Here is a 13,737-nt window from a genome sequence, read left to right on the forward strand (position 1 = left end):
TAGGACTCTTAAAAATTCAGCCCTCTTTGTAAATAGTGGATCACAAGTGTACCGACAATATATTGTCAGTTGACTGCTTAACAATACTGAGATGCCAGACGTATGGTTATTCAGTAATATATAATGTTACATAATTGTAGTTGAATTTAACTTTTGGAAAGTTTATGAACGGATTGCAAAATAATGATTGTTTTTTGGTTAAACTGTTCGGAGTACTCATTAAAATGTTGTTCACTTATAGCCAAACAGGACATATTACCTGATGGACCCGAGTGGGAATGCTCATAAATGGTGCAAAAAGATACATGAAGTTTGGCGGCACAGATACCACCAGAATGCTGCTAAATAGTAAAGCTCATCCAAAATTTCCCAGTTTCCCTACTTGCTGCTAGAACTCCGTGTGCAGCCGATCAGAGGAATCTTTTCAACCCACCTGTTACCATCTCAAGGGGAAGCATATGTCTGAAATGTTCTGTTTGTGTTTTTTTTTTTTTTTTAAAAGAAAGAAAAAAAGAAGCAAAAACCTAATGGAATTCAGGGTCGCTTTGCTCGCTCTTTGTGCTTCTGTTGAGGCTTCCACATGCATATCATTGCAGTGAAGATCTTGCTTTTGTGCACTTCAGCTCAATTTCTGCTGCAGACTAGTGAATAGACCTTGCATTACCAGCTTCACTTTAAGATAAGTTAAAACCAATCCACACGCACACACGCCGAATCATGTACCAGCCTTGCATTTTATGGGGCTGGAGTTTTCTGTGACTTTCAGATTATCATTAAACTGTATCTCATCAGGGAGCTTTTATACGCCTCTCCTAAGCACCACCTCTTTGTTTTCTCTTCCTTTCCTCACAGTCCCCCAGCTTATTGGTATATGGCATTTGTAGCCAGGTCAGTTGCACCCTTGTGTAATTCCTAATATAGTTCTGGTTGCAGGATTTATGTGGTACTTTAGTAATTATGTGAATGAATCAGATGTATGTGTCTGGCAGACAGGCTCCAGTGATACAGGTTGTGAGAGAGTAAAATGCTGAACATGGCACTGAAAAGTTTTCTAAAATTGAAGTGTTGGCTTCTGAAGCATATAAGATTTTAAACATTCAATTTAAATTTTAATATGAATCATATGTGTGTTTAATCAAGGGACAATAAGCTTACCAGCATGCTTTTAACTAATGCTAACTAAAAAAATTAACTAGTTAGTATGGGGGGAAAAGGTTACTATTGAAGTAGTAAATAGTTTTTCACCTTTTCAGGAGATGAGGGCTAGAAGCTTTCTTTCCAGGGTGTGTATGTATTGTGCATTTTAGTGGGGCCAACCTATTACCTGGGTAGAGAAGGAAGTGTGAAAGCTTTGTACAATTGATTACTTGACTTTTTTTTTGTCTCATTGTATAAGGAGATGTACAAATAATCCTATTTTTGGTCCTTGGCCAAATATTTAGCAACTTTGAAAAAAATCTACGCAATTGAAATATTAGTTCCATAAAGTAATCTCATTAAAAATTCAAAGGAAAATATTGATACAAAGAGGAAAATATATGGTACTTAAGGCATATCTATAAAATGAAAATATTTTTCATATCGATCTCCTTTATCCCCTTCAAATTAAGGCTTTTTTTTGTGGTCAAACATTTCTTACAGTGTTGCAAAGACATAACTTTCTATGTGCTAAAAACAACTTCCCTAATGGTATTTTCAACATGCTTGTGTTCCTGAACCTTGCAGAGAGGAATGACCGAGGTCTGGACAAAGGCATTCCTTCCTTGTTTTAAAAGCAGTGTAAACATCACACCTATTTATTCACTTTCTGCGCATACTCTCTCTTTGCATTTTGAGGTCTCCTACTATGATGTGCTTTTCCTTCCACCAAAGAAAGAAATGCTCCATTGCAATGTTGAAAAAACTCATGAAAAAAAACTACTGTTCTAGAAGTAGTATTTTAAATGCAGTGGTTCATCAGATTTCTCAGAAAACACATGAATGTTGGGTGTTTTGTTATTGTACGGGGTGAAGGAGATTTATTACTTATCTCTTAAAAGCTGTGTTGTGTGGTTGAACTTGATGACAGTTCAGCTTTTCCAGTATCTTTCGGTCTTTAAAGGGTAGAGTGCAGTTGCCTTTCCTTTTTGAGGAAGTATGTTCCTGTAGTCTTCTGTTAACCCACCACGTACACAGACTTGATAAAAGTAAATCACTGGCTTACAGTGCCTGGTGTTAAGGGAACTGAGGTGTCCTGTAAACGGCTGAGATGAGAAAGACAGAACACCATTCCCTCTGCATCATGAGACGTTTCGTCACATGCAAGGTACACTCTTTGTCACTAAAATTTGGAGTAGCACAGTACACTTTCTGTCTGTGCCTGTATTAATCCTGTATTTACCATTCTAACCAAGATGACGTGCATTTTAAGTTCGTTGCAGTGCTGTCCATTTGTTCGCTGGCTGTCAAATTCCAGGTGTATGTTGGGTCCACTGGAGGCAACCCTACTGCTTTTGGGTTTAGCCTTTGGTATAGAGGTGTCGATGTATTCCCAACTTTATACAGGAGAGTTTGGCAGTGATGGAGATTCATGATGCCACTGCTGTTTGGTGTGACAAAATTTGGCCTCACATAAGAAGTCTGGCAAAGTTGTTCTGCTAATGGTGAACACCTTGGCTTCATTGGGAAGATGGAGTGATCTCCATTGGCTTGTTCTCTAGGTGGAAATCTAGGAATGCTTAAACATGTTTTCTGTAATATTTAGACTTGTAGTCATTTTACTGTGACAAAGTAATTACTGTGCTTTTTCACACCTTGAAAATCCTCTCTCAGTAGACTTCTGTCCTGCCCACCAAAAGCTTTCAGCCAAAGAAATCTCCATAGCAGTAAGCTATCAAGAAGCTTGTCTGGAAGGCTGATTTCTGCATTCTAGTATTCCTTTTTTCTTTCGACAATGCCGTCATTAGAAAACTGTGAGCATCTCTTACAGGTATCCCTCCCCTTAGCGCTTCAGTGTTCTAAATCGAGTCTTCCTTAGCTGCTGCTTTGTTGGGAAGGGACTAGAACTTTTCTGGGAGGGGTATTTGTCTGTCTTGGACTGTAAGTGAAATCTGTGGTTTTGAAAGATTGCAGAAGAATAGAGGCAAGACAAAAGCAATCATGTGGATTTAAGTGTGTTTCACCAGTTTGTCTGCTTAAATGTGTATTAGCAGGTGCTGCATACTATGAAGGGCTCGTTCCTGTTTTAAATGCTTATACCTGAAGTGGGGTAGCTTCAGATCTTTGTCCTGAAGATCACTCCTGTGGTTCATAGGAGTTCATGGAATGAACTGTACAAGGGAGGTTCTTCAGAGCTGCAGATAAGCCAGATAATTTCTCTACTCTCTATCTGAGGTCTTTCAAAGCACAAGAAGGGTTGTTAGGCAGCTGAAGACTCTTCTTCAGGCTCCTCATTACAAACCTACTGAAAACCCAATCTGTTGATTGATTCATTAAGTCTTTTGCATTTTGAACAATTGCTAATCAGTTATAAAGAATCTGGTCAATAATGTTGTGATTTTGTTTGGCTTGGGATTTAAACTTCAGGAAGGTGTTTATTGCATCTGTTCTCTGTGGGGTGGAGCTTAAGAAATGATGAAGTACTACTGATAGAAAGGATTTTTGAATCACACTGTTGTATTCAGTGTCCGGCCCAGTCACAGGAAGTTTAAAACTACTTTGATAAACTGGAGAGATTAGTTTTATTACCGTTGGCCTTAAAGCCCAGTTTTGAGAAGGATTTATATTAAGGAAGACTTGCTTCAGATGTGATGTTGAGGCACTGGGAGCAGACTGATATTACCTACTAACATCTTATTTGCGAAGCACTTAAATGCTGAAGACGTCAAACTATCAGATAGTACTGTGCTCCACTTACTTTTGTCCTTCTGATGTGATTTAGCTGTGAAGTATCTGCTATACATAAGCCTGGAAAAAACTCTGTAGGTTAAAACAAAAATGTGATAATTGTAATACAGTTTTGTAGTTCAAGATGCTTAATTTATTGTGCTTGATATCATTACGTTTTGTGCTGGAGCTTTGAAGAATCCTGAGGATTTCTCACATGTACATTTAACAGTTTCTTTTGAATGATTTGGTAAAGTCAACACAATTACTTCGTTTGACCTGTGGACAAAACATTCAATTTTAACACCTTGCTGAGGAAGGAACTTGTGTATTAATAGCTGCCTAAAGATGTGATTTGTGGATTCTGATCATTCTTTCTACTGGTGAATTACACAAATAGGTGTGGTATTTATATCTGAAATTTTGCTGAATGCCTGTAATATTTTACGCAAATATTTTATTAATCAAATGGAAGTGCTCCTGCAAAGCTTCATGACACAGTTTGTCCATCAGTTGATCAAGTGAGCTTACAGACAAGTAATTCTCTGACCCAAAATGGCACGCTTTCAGTTAAGATGAGACTGGTAATTTAAGAATGTTTCCTCTTTCTTGGAAGAAATATGACTTTTATGCAGCAAACAATTGGAGAGGTTCTTAAGCACCCAATAACCTGGTCTGTCTGTCAGCATGGCAGTGAATGTAGATGGTTGCCATTTGACAAAGCTTCCTATGACCATGTACTGACTCTGATTGGATGTGGCAAATGTTCTAAATTGTAGCAGAACTTACAATTACTGTATCTGACAAAAGAGAAAAAAAAATAGGAACCAGGAACCATAATCAGTTTCGATAGTTGTATGCTAGCTGTTTTCAGGTTGGTGGCAGTCAGTTACGTGTGTAATATTCTCTACCTGGTTTGTAGCTGTAACTGTGATGTACAGATAAAAGCAAAAAAAAAAATAATATAAAAAAATAAAAAAAATACCCCCAACAAAGACACCCCCCCAGCCCCCCTCAACCAACACCACAAAACAATCTCCCCTCCTCTAAGAACTCGTGAAAACAGAAGCAAATAATGCAATGATATAAGATACACACTTTTGTATTTTTATTCTTATAAGGTTATTTGCTGGCTCTTGTTGGCCTCTAGTTCAGTCTGTGTTATTTAAATTCTAATATATGAATTATTTGGATTGAATTCATGTTCGGGGCCATGGTGTTGTATGTATTGATGTACAGCCTTGAATGTGAATAATTATTGTAAACTATATTTTACACCTTTTTTCTGGCTTTATTATATAAATTTTCTATTGGTCGATGATTTAATCATATCTCATAATTTAATGACTGTTTATTCTCCTCTCGACAGATCTCTGTGCTGTAGATGTGTAGTTAGTGACTGGATGATGGATTTCACTTATGCTTGGTAGTCTGTAATAAAGGCATGTAGGGTCCTGGCCCGGCCTCCGCCTCTTCCTTCCGAGGGTGGGGGGGGTGGTCCTCCTGCCCGGCGGGGGGCGCTGTTGCCTCGCCCGCCCCGCTGAGCCGGCAGCCGGCCGCTCGGGCTCCGCCGCCGCCCCTCATCGCGCACGGCGCCGGCGGACCAGGCCGCGCCGGCGGACCGGAGCGCTCGGGCGCAGGCGCCGGGCAGGGAGCGGGGTGGGAGCGGGACGCTTCCGGTGGGAGGTGCGCCCGGGGACCTGTAGCTGGGGCGGACCCTTCCGGCGGCGGCGGCGGCGGCGAGGATGGCGGCGGAGAACCACTGCGATTTCCCGGTTCCCCCCATCGGCGGCCTCGGCCTGGGAGGCCCGGGCGGGCCCTGCCGCCGGTGCAGCTCAGCGCCGCCGCCCGGCGCGGTGCCCGGCAAGTGGGTGCGGCTGAACGTGGGGGGCACCTGCTTCCTGACCACTCGGCAGACGCTCTGCAGGGACCCCAAGTCCTTCCTCTTCCGCCTCTGCCAGGCCGACCCCGACCTGGACTCGGACAAGGTGAGTGGGGGCCCGGGCCCCGGCCCCGCCGAGCCCCGGCCCGGTGCGCTTCCTGCGGGGCGGGCCGCCGGTGAGCCCCAGGGGAAGGGGGGGCACGGCGGGGCTGTGCTTCCAGGGCGCGTGTACTTCCAGGGGGTGGGGGTTGGTTCCTGAATCACACACCTGACTATAAACACCGCCGAGAGCGCAGGATCCTTCGAGTGTTTGCCTCAATTTTCATGTTGTTTGCTCAGGTTTAGTTTTAGCGTTTTAATGGACTATCTGCCTGAGCTGCTGCCGTGTTATTTCTGCACTGTCATCACCCTCTCGTTCAATTTCAAGAATCAAATCGAACTTCTTTTGATAATAACCTCCCTCACTTGGCCATCGCGTTTGGTGCTTCAGCCATTCTTTGGGTAAAATGTTACTTGTTCTGCAGGGACTGCAAATGGTGGGTGATACTGAATATTCGGGGATTCATTCTGACTCATTTTGAGTAGGGAAAGAAAAGTTCCTGATTAAGATTTTATTTATGGAGTGGTATGTAGCAATGGATATGAAGTATTCATATATAGCTCTGGCTCTGAAAGAGGTTTTGGAACATAATGGTTAAAAATGGACTTCCAGTACAGTACACTTAGGGAAAAGAAGGAAACGGCTTATAACCCTTGAATATATAACCAACAGGTTGAAAATGGAGTTGATTTTTATGTATTAATTTTTAATTTTTTTTTTTGCAGTGAGACTGCTAGTAAACTTCTTCATTTTCTTATGCATAACTCCTAAAAGGATGTTTAAATGCTTAAGAGGATAGCAAAGAGAACCTGAATAGCATTGCAGAGTTAGAGGACAAAAATACTTTGAAGTTTGTCAGTGTAGAGATTGGTTTTGTTGTCTTTGGTTTGGTTTGAGGACTTTTTGGAGAGGATTAGCTTAAACTGACCTATAAAAATAAATTTTAAAACGTAGGTGGCTTGCTGATAGGTAAGAAACTGTCTTTACTTGTAAGGGAGTAGGAAAGCTTTCTTCTAAGGTTTCTTAAATAAAAGATAAGGCACACTTAATAATTAAGGCACCTGTTTCAGTCGTTCCACTGCAAAAAGGTGCTTACTTGCTATCTCTCAATGTCATCAGAGAGAGAGAGAGAGAAGGCACATTTTTAGAAGAAATGCTTTAGTTGTAATTAGGCATTTGGCTGCCTTTTTTCACCACTTGAAATCAATCATCTTTCATGAGCACAGTCAGTGAGGTGTTGCTATCTTGCAAAAAATTCATGAGACTCCTAAGCTAAACATTTTCTTTTTTTACTGTGCTTGCATTTTTGGGTTGCAGCAACAAATCATAAATTTATGCTAAGGTTACTTAGCTATTTGGTGGGATGTGGAGAGACCCATTGAATTTTTTTCATGTTTCTAGACTTAAACGTAGTTATAGTTCTTAATAGCGTACATGACAACTTAAAGTGAGCTGCAGTCACAGCTATAGAAAGATGTCCTTTGCTTACAAGGAACGTGCCTGTACATTATTTGAGCTGCTCGGTTATTACCATCATCCTTTTTTGCCAATGTAGAAGTGTAATAGAAACCACTTTATCAAGATGCAAACAAATTGCATTGTCCTGTTTTGTGAGTAGTCTTTTTAATGAAACTGTAGCTGCTATAGTTATCTTTAATAGATTATTGTGCAAATCAGTAACATGAGGCAAAAGCAGTAGGTATAGAGAGACCTCCAAATTGTTGTGGAACATCTTGGGTTAGAGAAAATCCTCTTATTCAGAGATGCATTCTCTAGGCTTATGAACTTGGATATCTTCAATTTGATGTACAAAAAGCAAAGCCTTTTCTGGTTAAATATGCACTATGGTCTGCTTTTCAGTACAATGTTTGTCAGATTTTCTTGTCTCGTTGTCTTTGACTATTTGCAGTCATTGATTTTCACTTCAGCCATTCAGAGCCTGGTTTCTGCAGTCACCTGTCATCTTGGATTTTGCAGAAGTGGCTACCTCTTAGATTACCCATCAGAGTGTATTAATTACAGTACCTAAGAGTACTTAAACACATAGAGCCTTTCTTCCAAGCATTTGAATCGGAATCTTTAGATTCTTCATCTCCTGTAAATAGTAAAACGTAATCCAAGCAGTTCCTTTTTTTTTCCTCTGAATGGTAGCAGATATCATAGATGTCCTTTCAAGAGAAAAAAATCCTTCCTTGACACCTCACCGGTTTGTGAACGTACCATCTTGAGACAATAGCATGTCAATAGATTGTGTGGTTTAATTTTGAAATAGCAGAAGCCTTGAACTGATGAGCATGGGTTTTTCAGTGGAATAATTAGTGATATTTGTGTTATCTCTGGTTCTTCTCCTTTGCCACATATAGATGTAAATCAAAATCTGATAGTAATAGACTTGGTTTTCCCTTCATGGTTTAACTTTTTGGAGTCCCATTATGAGCTGTAACCTGATACTAAGTTGACATATTTTTCTTAATCATATTCTAAAGATTAGTTACGGTGACTACTGTGCAGCACAGTTTTGTGCACGGAAAACAGTCGTTCTTACAAGGTGCAGCTATTAGATAAAGATACCGCCCTCTTAAAGCTTGGGGCATTAGAGCCGGTCTTTGACCTAAACTTTAAAGTGAGAGAGAATGTGTATTTGAGCTCCTACGTAGGCTGACGCCTGTTATGCCCATCCAGACATACTTGTCCCTACCTCCAGATGAGGATGTGGGGGAGGTGGGGCAGGGAGAATCCCGAGGGATGAGCCAGCAGATGAGATTATGAAAACTGATAGCCACGGCCCTCTGTTTGAAAGAGCTATGAAAAATCTAGTCTTAACAAGGCATATCATGTTTCCTGTATGGGGAATTTGTCTGGGATGCACTTCAGTAACTCACTTTGGGAAGCTTTAGATGTATTTTCAAGAGATTAATACTGAATTGCGTTCACAGTACAAAACACTTTTTGTAGTTCATAGGCACATTTCATATTCCTTTAATCGCGCTCCATCTGAGAAGTATGTAACTCAGCAAAAATGAAGGAGGAGGTATATTTTTTTTTTTATAACTTCAGGGAGTTAAACCAGCTTGTGGAAAGCTCTAATGTCCCAACTGACAAAAGGGAGGGGGGCAGATTGTACATCTAGAAGCAAAACCGAGCAGAAGAGCCAATAATTAAATTAGCTCATAAGCCAGCAAATATATGTCTTTGAAGAAAAAAGTTTAGTTCGCATTCTTTTTTTCTTTGCAAGATTGCCAAATGAGAATCTTTAGAAAATGAAGCCGTAAGAAATGCTTATCCAGATGAGAAGAGACCTATAAGCAAAACCAAAAAGTAATAATAGAGTTGTTTCTGCCTAAGCTCAACAAGTGAGGCGTTTCAAAGTTAACCACGTTGATACATTAAGAAGTTCTGAAAGAAGTTAACTGGATGAGTTTATTAGAAACGAGATCAAGAAGCTGAAATAGTTCATATGTTGGACTTTACAAATATCAGTTGCATACGTATGGATTTTCCTCTACTGTAATTTCGACACCAACGTGTTTTTTTGCTATTTAACTACATAAATCATAAGATTTCCTTAATGCTTGCTATGAAAAAGAATTAAAAGGCTTCAAGAAAAGCAGCATGTTTGCCTTCAAGTTATCTTCAGGTGCTAGTGTTCAGCAAGGCCATGCAGCCTGTCTCTGGGTATCAGGTAAGCAACAGAAGAGAGATTAACCGTGGCACACCCTGTGGCAAAACTAGTGCGGAATGGAATGAGGTAGTGACATCCATTCTCTGAATGTAGTATGTTTCACAATATGATATGCATCCTTGTATTTAAGACTATTTGAGAATCGTTTCAGCAAATGAATGAGTGGTGGTGGTCATACCTACTGTTCACGGTGGGATTTGTTTTCCAGAATATTTAAATCTCGCATTAGAGATGAATATGTAAAAATTGATAACTGGAGCCTTACTCCCTTTTTCATTCTTGTTTTACTTAGTTAATGCTTGTAAGTTTTGCTGCCAGGTATCTCCTATATACCAGTTTTTCTTTTATAAACTGTTCTATCATTCTTTAAACTTGCCCCTAAGTGAGAAGATTGTCAGCCCTCCTTAATAAGGTTTTTGGCAGCAGTATTCATGCTTGATTTTTAATGCCTTTCTAAAGTTAAGCGTAATTGTACTGAGGTAGAATCTGTTAAGGAAGGAAGGAAGCAAGCAAGCACTGAGTGTTTTAGAAAACTCAAAATCTTCCTGGCAGCACATCCTTAACTGTCAGCACTAAAAAGTATCTTAATTTTAGTCATTATTCTAAGGTAGAACTGAGATAGACTTTATTTGTCCATGAGATTTCTGACCGGTTAGGTGGGTTGTGTTATTAATGTAGTCTTGATTAGTACTGGCAGTCTGCTGACGCTCAAAGTTTTTAGGTCACATAGTTTGAGAAAAATGTGTTCTGGGCATCCAGATCAAGCTTTTAAATGCAGAGGGGGTAGGGGAGACAATTACTTCTAAATCCAGATTTAGTGCCAGATATTACTGTATTTCTGTGCATATTGCTGCCTTTAGCAGAACTTCAGCTTGCTCGGTATCTGCAAATGGTGGCCGTTTTTTAGATATCCGTGTTATAGCGCACAGCTTTGGGCCAAAAGCTTGGCACAGGATTCTGGAAAAGTATTTGAGGAGAAGTCTTTGGACTAGTTTTCACCTCAATGAAGATAATTTACTGGAAATAAATTTCTGACATTTCAGCTAGTGTATTAATGCAATTCTTGGGGAGAATGTTAAACGGGATTAGGGAGATGTATGTACTTGGTCCTACTTTTGAGTCCTACTGGAATCCTGTACTTGATTCTGGTATCCACAATTCAAGGTCACTTCAAAAATTGGAGAACTTGGAGGGTAGTCACAAGATGAAATGTGATTTGGCAAAAGCTCATAAAGAGCAAAACTGTTTTTTTGGCAAGAAATTTAAGGAGTGACTTCTCAGTCCAGAAGTACATACACGGAGAACTAGAAACCTAATAGTGAAGCCTGTTCAGTCTAGCAAAAGAGTTGTGAGGTCCAGCTAGTGAAGTGTTAAACTATAGATGTCCAGGCTAGAAAGTACATATTTTTCACAGCAACGGTAATTAGATTGGAATGGCTTGCACAAAATGGTTAAGTTTCACCACTACTTTCTAAACATTAAATTTCACTGTGAATAAATTGAGTCCTATGTTTGTTTCAAATTAAGATCAGGCTAAGTATTCATTATGATTCCTTTCAGCCTCAGTCTCTATAAAGATTGAAGTGGAAATGTTTGAGACTGGAATACATGATCATTTAAAGGTTTGGGGCAATATTTTTCAAATTCTTTGAATATACACATGCATTTTGTGTCTTTTGTCTCCGTGAGTACTGGATTGTAGATACGCTTTAGGGTTAATTCTTAAGGAAGAAGGGATGTGGTTGTGAGGTTCACTGTCTTTTCATTGGTACGCTGAACCAGGGGATTGAAAATTTAAGAGCAAGTTATTAGACTTCCTCTAAAATTCCATGGTGTTTGTAACTAAGACTAAATATTGGTGTGGGAGAGTGGTAATACAGAAATGCAGCCTCCGCTGTACCTCAGCAACGTTGTCTATTAAATGGTGTCCTCGTAAAAAGAAGCAGGTGTGTAAAAGGTCTAGGATTTATGGACAAGGAAGGAAAAATTCTTGGTAGAGAGAAGAATGTCATGCAAAAATATAACTGGGTAAAGATACAAACACCCATGTGATTGTTCCAACTTTTGTGTTGGATACACATAGATGACCGGAGCATTTGCTTTGAGTGTCCCTTACAAAGAGTGGCAAAATTGTATAGAACACCTATAGGGTCAAAATGTGGGGTGATGTGACTATACTGACTAGAGAGGAAACTTGGGTTTCAGCTGCTGTTCTGGTAAACATTAACACCTGTTTGTATAAAATATGTTGACAAGAGAGAAAACTGAGACCTTACTAGAATATACATTTGTCTGGAATTCATGGTATTCACCTGAAACTTGGGAAATGGCTTCAAAATATCCGCACTAGTTACATCAGTGAAGATTCAAACTTCAAAGCTGTAGAAACCTAATTAACTAGTTAGCAGAGAAAGTACCATAGTTGGAACAACACAGTCTGTTGATATTCACGCTAGCGAGCTTAAAGCTAGTTTGGTGATGTCTGCGCAAACTGTAGCTACACCTCTAAGCTCTCTAGATCACATTTGACATGCAATTTATTATTATTATCTTACGATAAACCAAAAAATGTTTCTGTTAGAAAGAGTGTCAAAAAAGCTTAATTACACATGAGGACGCAGTGTGTTTTCATGTACATGTGGATGAAGCACATCCTGACAATATTCTGGGAGTGTGGAAAGACTTATGACCCATATTTTGAGAGTTCTAGGTGGAGCAGATGACTACATTACTGTGTCAGCTTTTATTGGATGTATGTTTACATAAATATCCTTAAAGATCTAGTGTAATCGGCTTTTAGTGATTTCAACATGAAGTGCTTAGTGTACATTGAAGGATAATCAGGCAGCTCACTCTAAAGGAGGAGTGAGAAGGCATTTTCTATAGGAAGGTGCCTAGGAAGTCAATTTTGTGCCTCTTGCCTGTGCATTCTTTGCATGTATTTACAATATTTACTGAATGGTCCACATTTTGGGTCTCGACTCCCTGGCACTAGTTTCTAGCATACCTGAGTTGTAAGGTCAAAGTCCAAGACACACATCTTTCTCTCTGGAAGAATGTTAATTAAAGCCTGTTTTCCATATCTGTAATCTGGGTGAGGAAGTGGCCGGTTTCTCTGATATGTTCTGTCTATTCATCATTTTACATGGAATTTACATACTAAAGTGAATCCTACTGACAGAATTTGGATTGCTCACTGTTAGAATTTATACAGAGTTCTTAAACTTTAACTACTGATATTTACTAATGTGAAAAAAGAAAAAAGTTAATTACACCATGAATCATAAGACTTCTGGCTTCCTTTTTCTTCTTTTCTGTTATTTTTTGAAGACGCATTGTTGCCTGAAAGGCTTCCTAGAGTAAACTTACACTAGTGAGATGGCACTTTTTTCATATGTGGTATATTATACATATGTTTGGTATGGTATTTGCATTACGAATATGAAGATTAAGCTTTTTTATAGATTCCAGATGGTAGTTTGGTGAGGAAGAAAACTTGATAGTGGCTAGGAAAGGAATGAGTATAACGGGAAAAAAAGTGAGATGAGGAATGACAGAGTGAGAAAAAAAAACCTTTGTGGATGATGAGGAAAATGGTTAAAAATAGGGATAAGACAAAAGCAATTCTATCTTATGTTTCCCGGAGTGGATGCTGTCAGTGTGTGCAAAGCGTGTTTGGTGCAAGTGCTAATAATAAGGTCTGATGTACCTGCTAGGCTGGTGAATTCAGGTAATGCAGGTTGCTGGTGACCTGTCATTAGGTGGAAGTTGAAAGAAAAAGCCTGACATAGCTTGTTCCCTTTGTGTTTTTGTTGGAAGCTTGTTTAGTATATAGAAATCTACTCAGGTAAGAGTAATTTCAGATACTGGAGCCTGTTAAAAAAAATACTCATTTTTTGAGGCCTTTTGTGTGAGGAGTGAAGTAACCATTGTTGCTTGAGATTTCATGTGGAACTTTTAGTTATTTTGCTTCTATCACCCATCTGTCTATCTCTGTAATGGTGTAGAGCTGGTGGCCAGTATTGCTTCAGAGGGTCACGTGAGAAAACACTGTAGTGTAAAAGAATACAGTAATCTTATTGAAGAAGCTTGTTTCTAGAGACTTATTTCCCTTAACTGGGAGGAATTCCAGTTTTGTAAGCCCATATGTTTCTTAATTCAGTTCAACTGATGCCCAAAGACTGTTTTTTTATTTAAAACAGTGTTTCT

General features: G+C 39.4%; 2 protein-coding genes across 4 annotated transcripts in view; both read left to right on the forward strand.

The window, feature by feature from the left end:
• The window catches only part of PDPK1 (3-phosphoinositide dependent protein kinase 1), a 31,746-nt gene extending 26,424 nt beyond the window's left edge, over nucleotides 1-5,322 (forward strand). For both annotated transcript variants that reach the window (XM_054213295.1, XM_054213294.1), the window contains exon 14: nucleotides 242-5,322. In XM_054213295.1, the coding sequence (XP_054069270.1) occupies nucleotides 242-349 (108 nt within the window). In that variant the 3' untranslated portion in view covers nucleotides 350-5,322. The remainder of the gene's footprint in view (nucleotides 1-241) is intronic.
• A 125-nt stretch (nucleotides 5,323-5,447) lies between these two features.
• KCTD5 (potassium channel tetramerization domain containing 5) overlaps nucleotides 5,448-13,737 on the forward strand; it is a 37,728-nt gene continuing 29,438 nt past the window's right edge. The window contains exon 1 of one of the 2 annotated variants that reach the window (XM_054213301.1): nucleotides 5,448-5,852. In XM_054213301.1, the coding sequence (XP_054069276.1) occupies nucleotides 5,610-5,852 (243 nt within the window). In that variant the 5' untranslated portion in view covers nucleotides 5,448-5,609. The remainder of the gene's footprint in view (nucleotides 5,853-13,737) is intronic. The other variant, XM_054213302.1, reaches the window with a different exon arrangement.

This window comes from Rissa tridactyla, chromosome 8, assembly GCF_028500815.1.
Source record: "Rissa tridactyla isolate bRisTri1 chromosome 8, bRisTri1.patW.cur.20221130, whole genome shotgun sequence".
Classification (NCBI taxonomy): domain Eukaryota; kingdom Metazoa; phylum Chordata; class Aves; order Charadriiformes; family Laridae; genus Rissa; species Rissa tridactyla.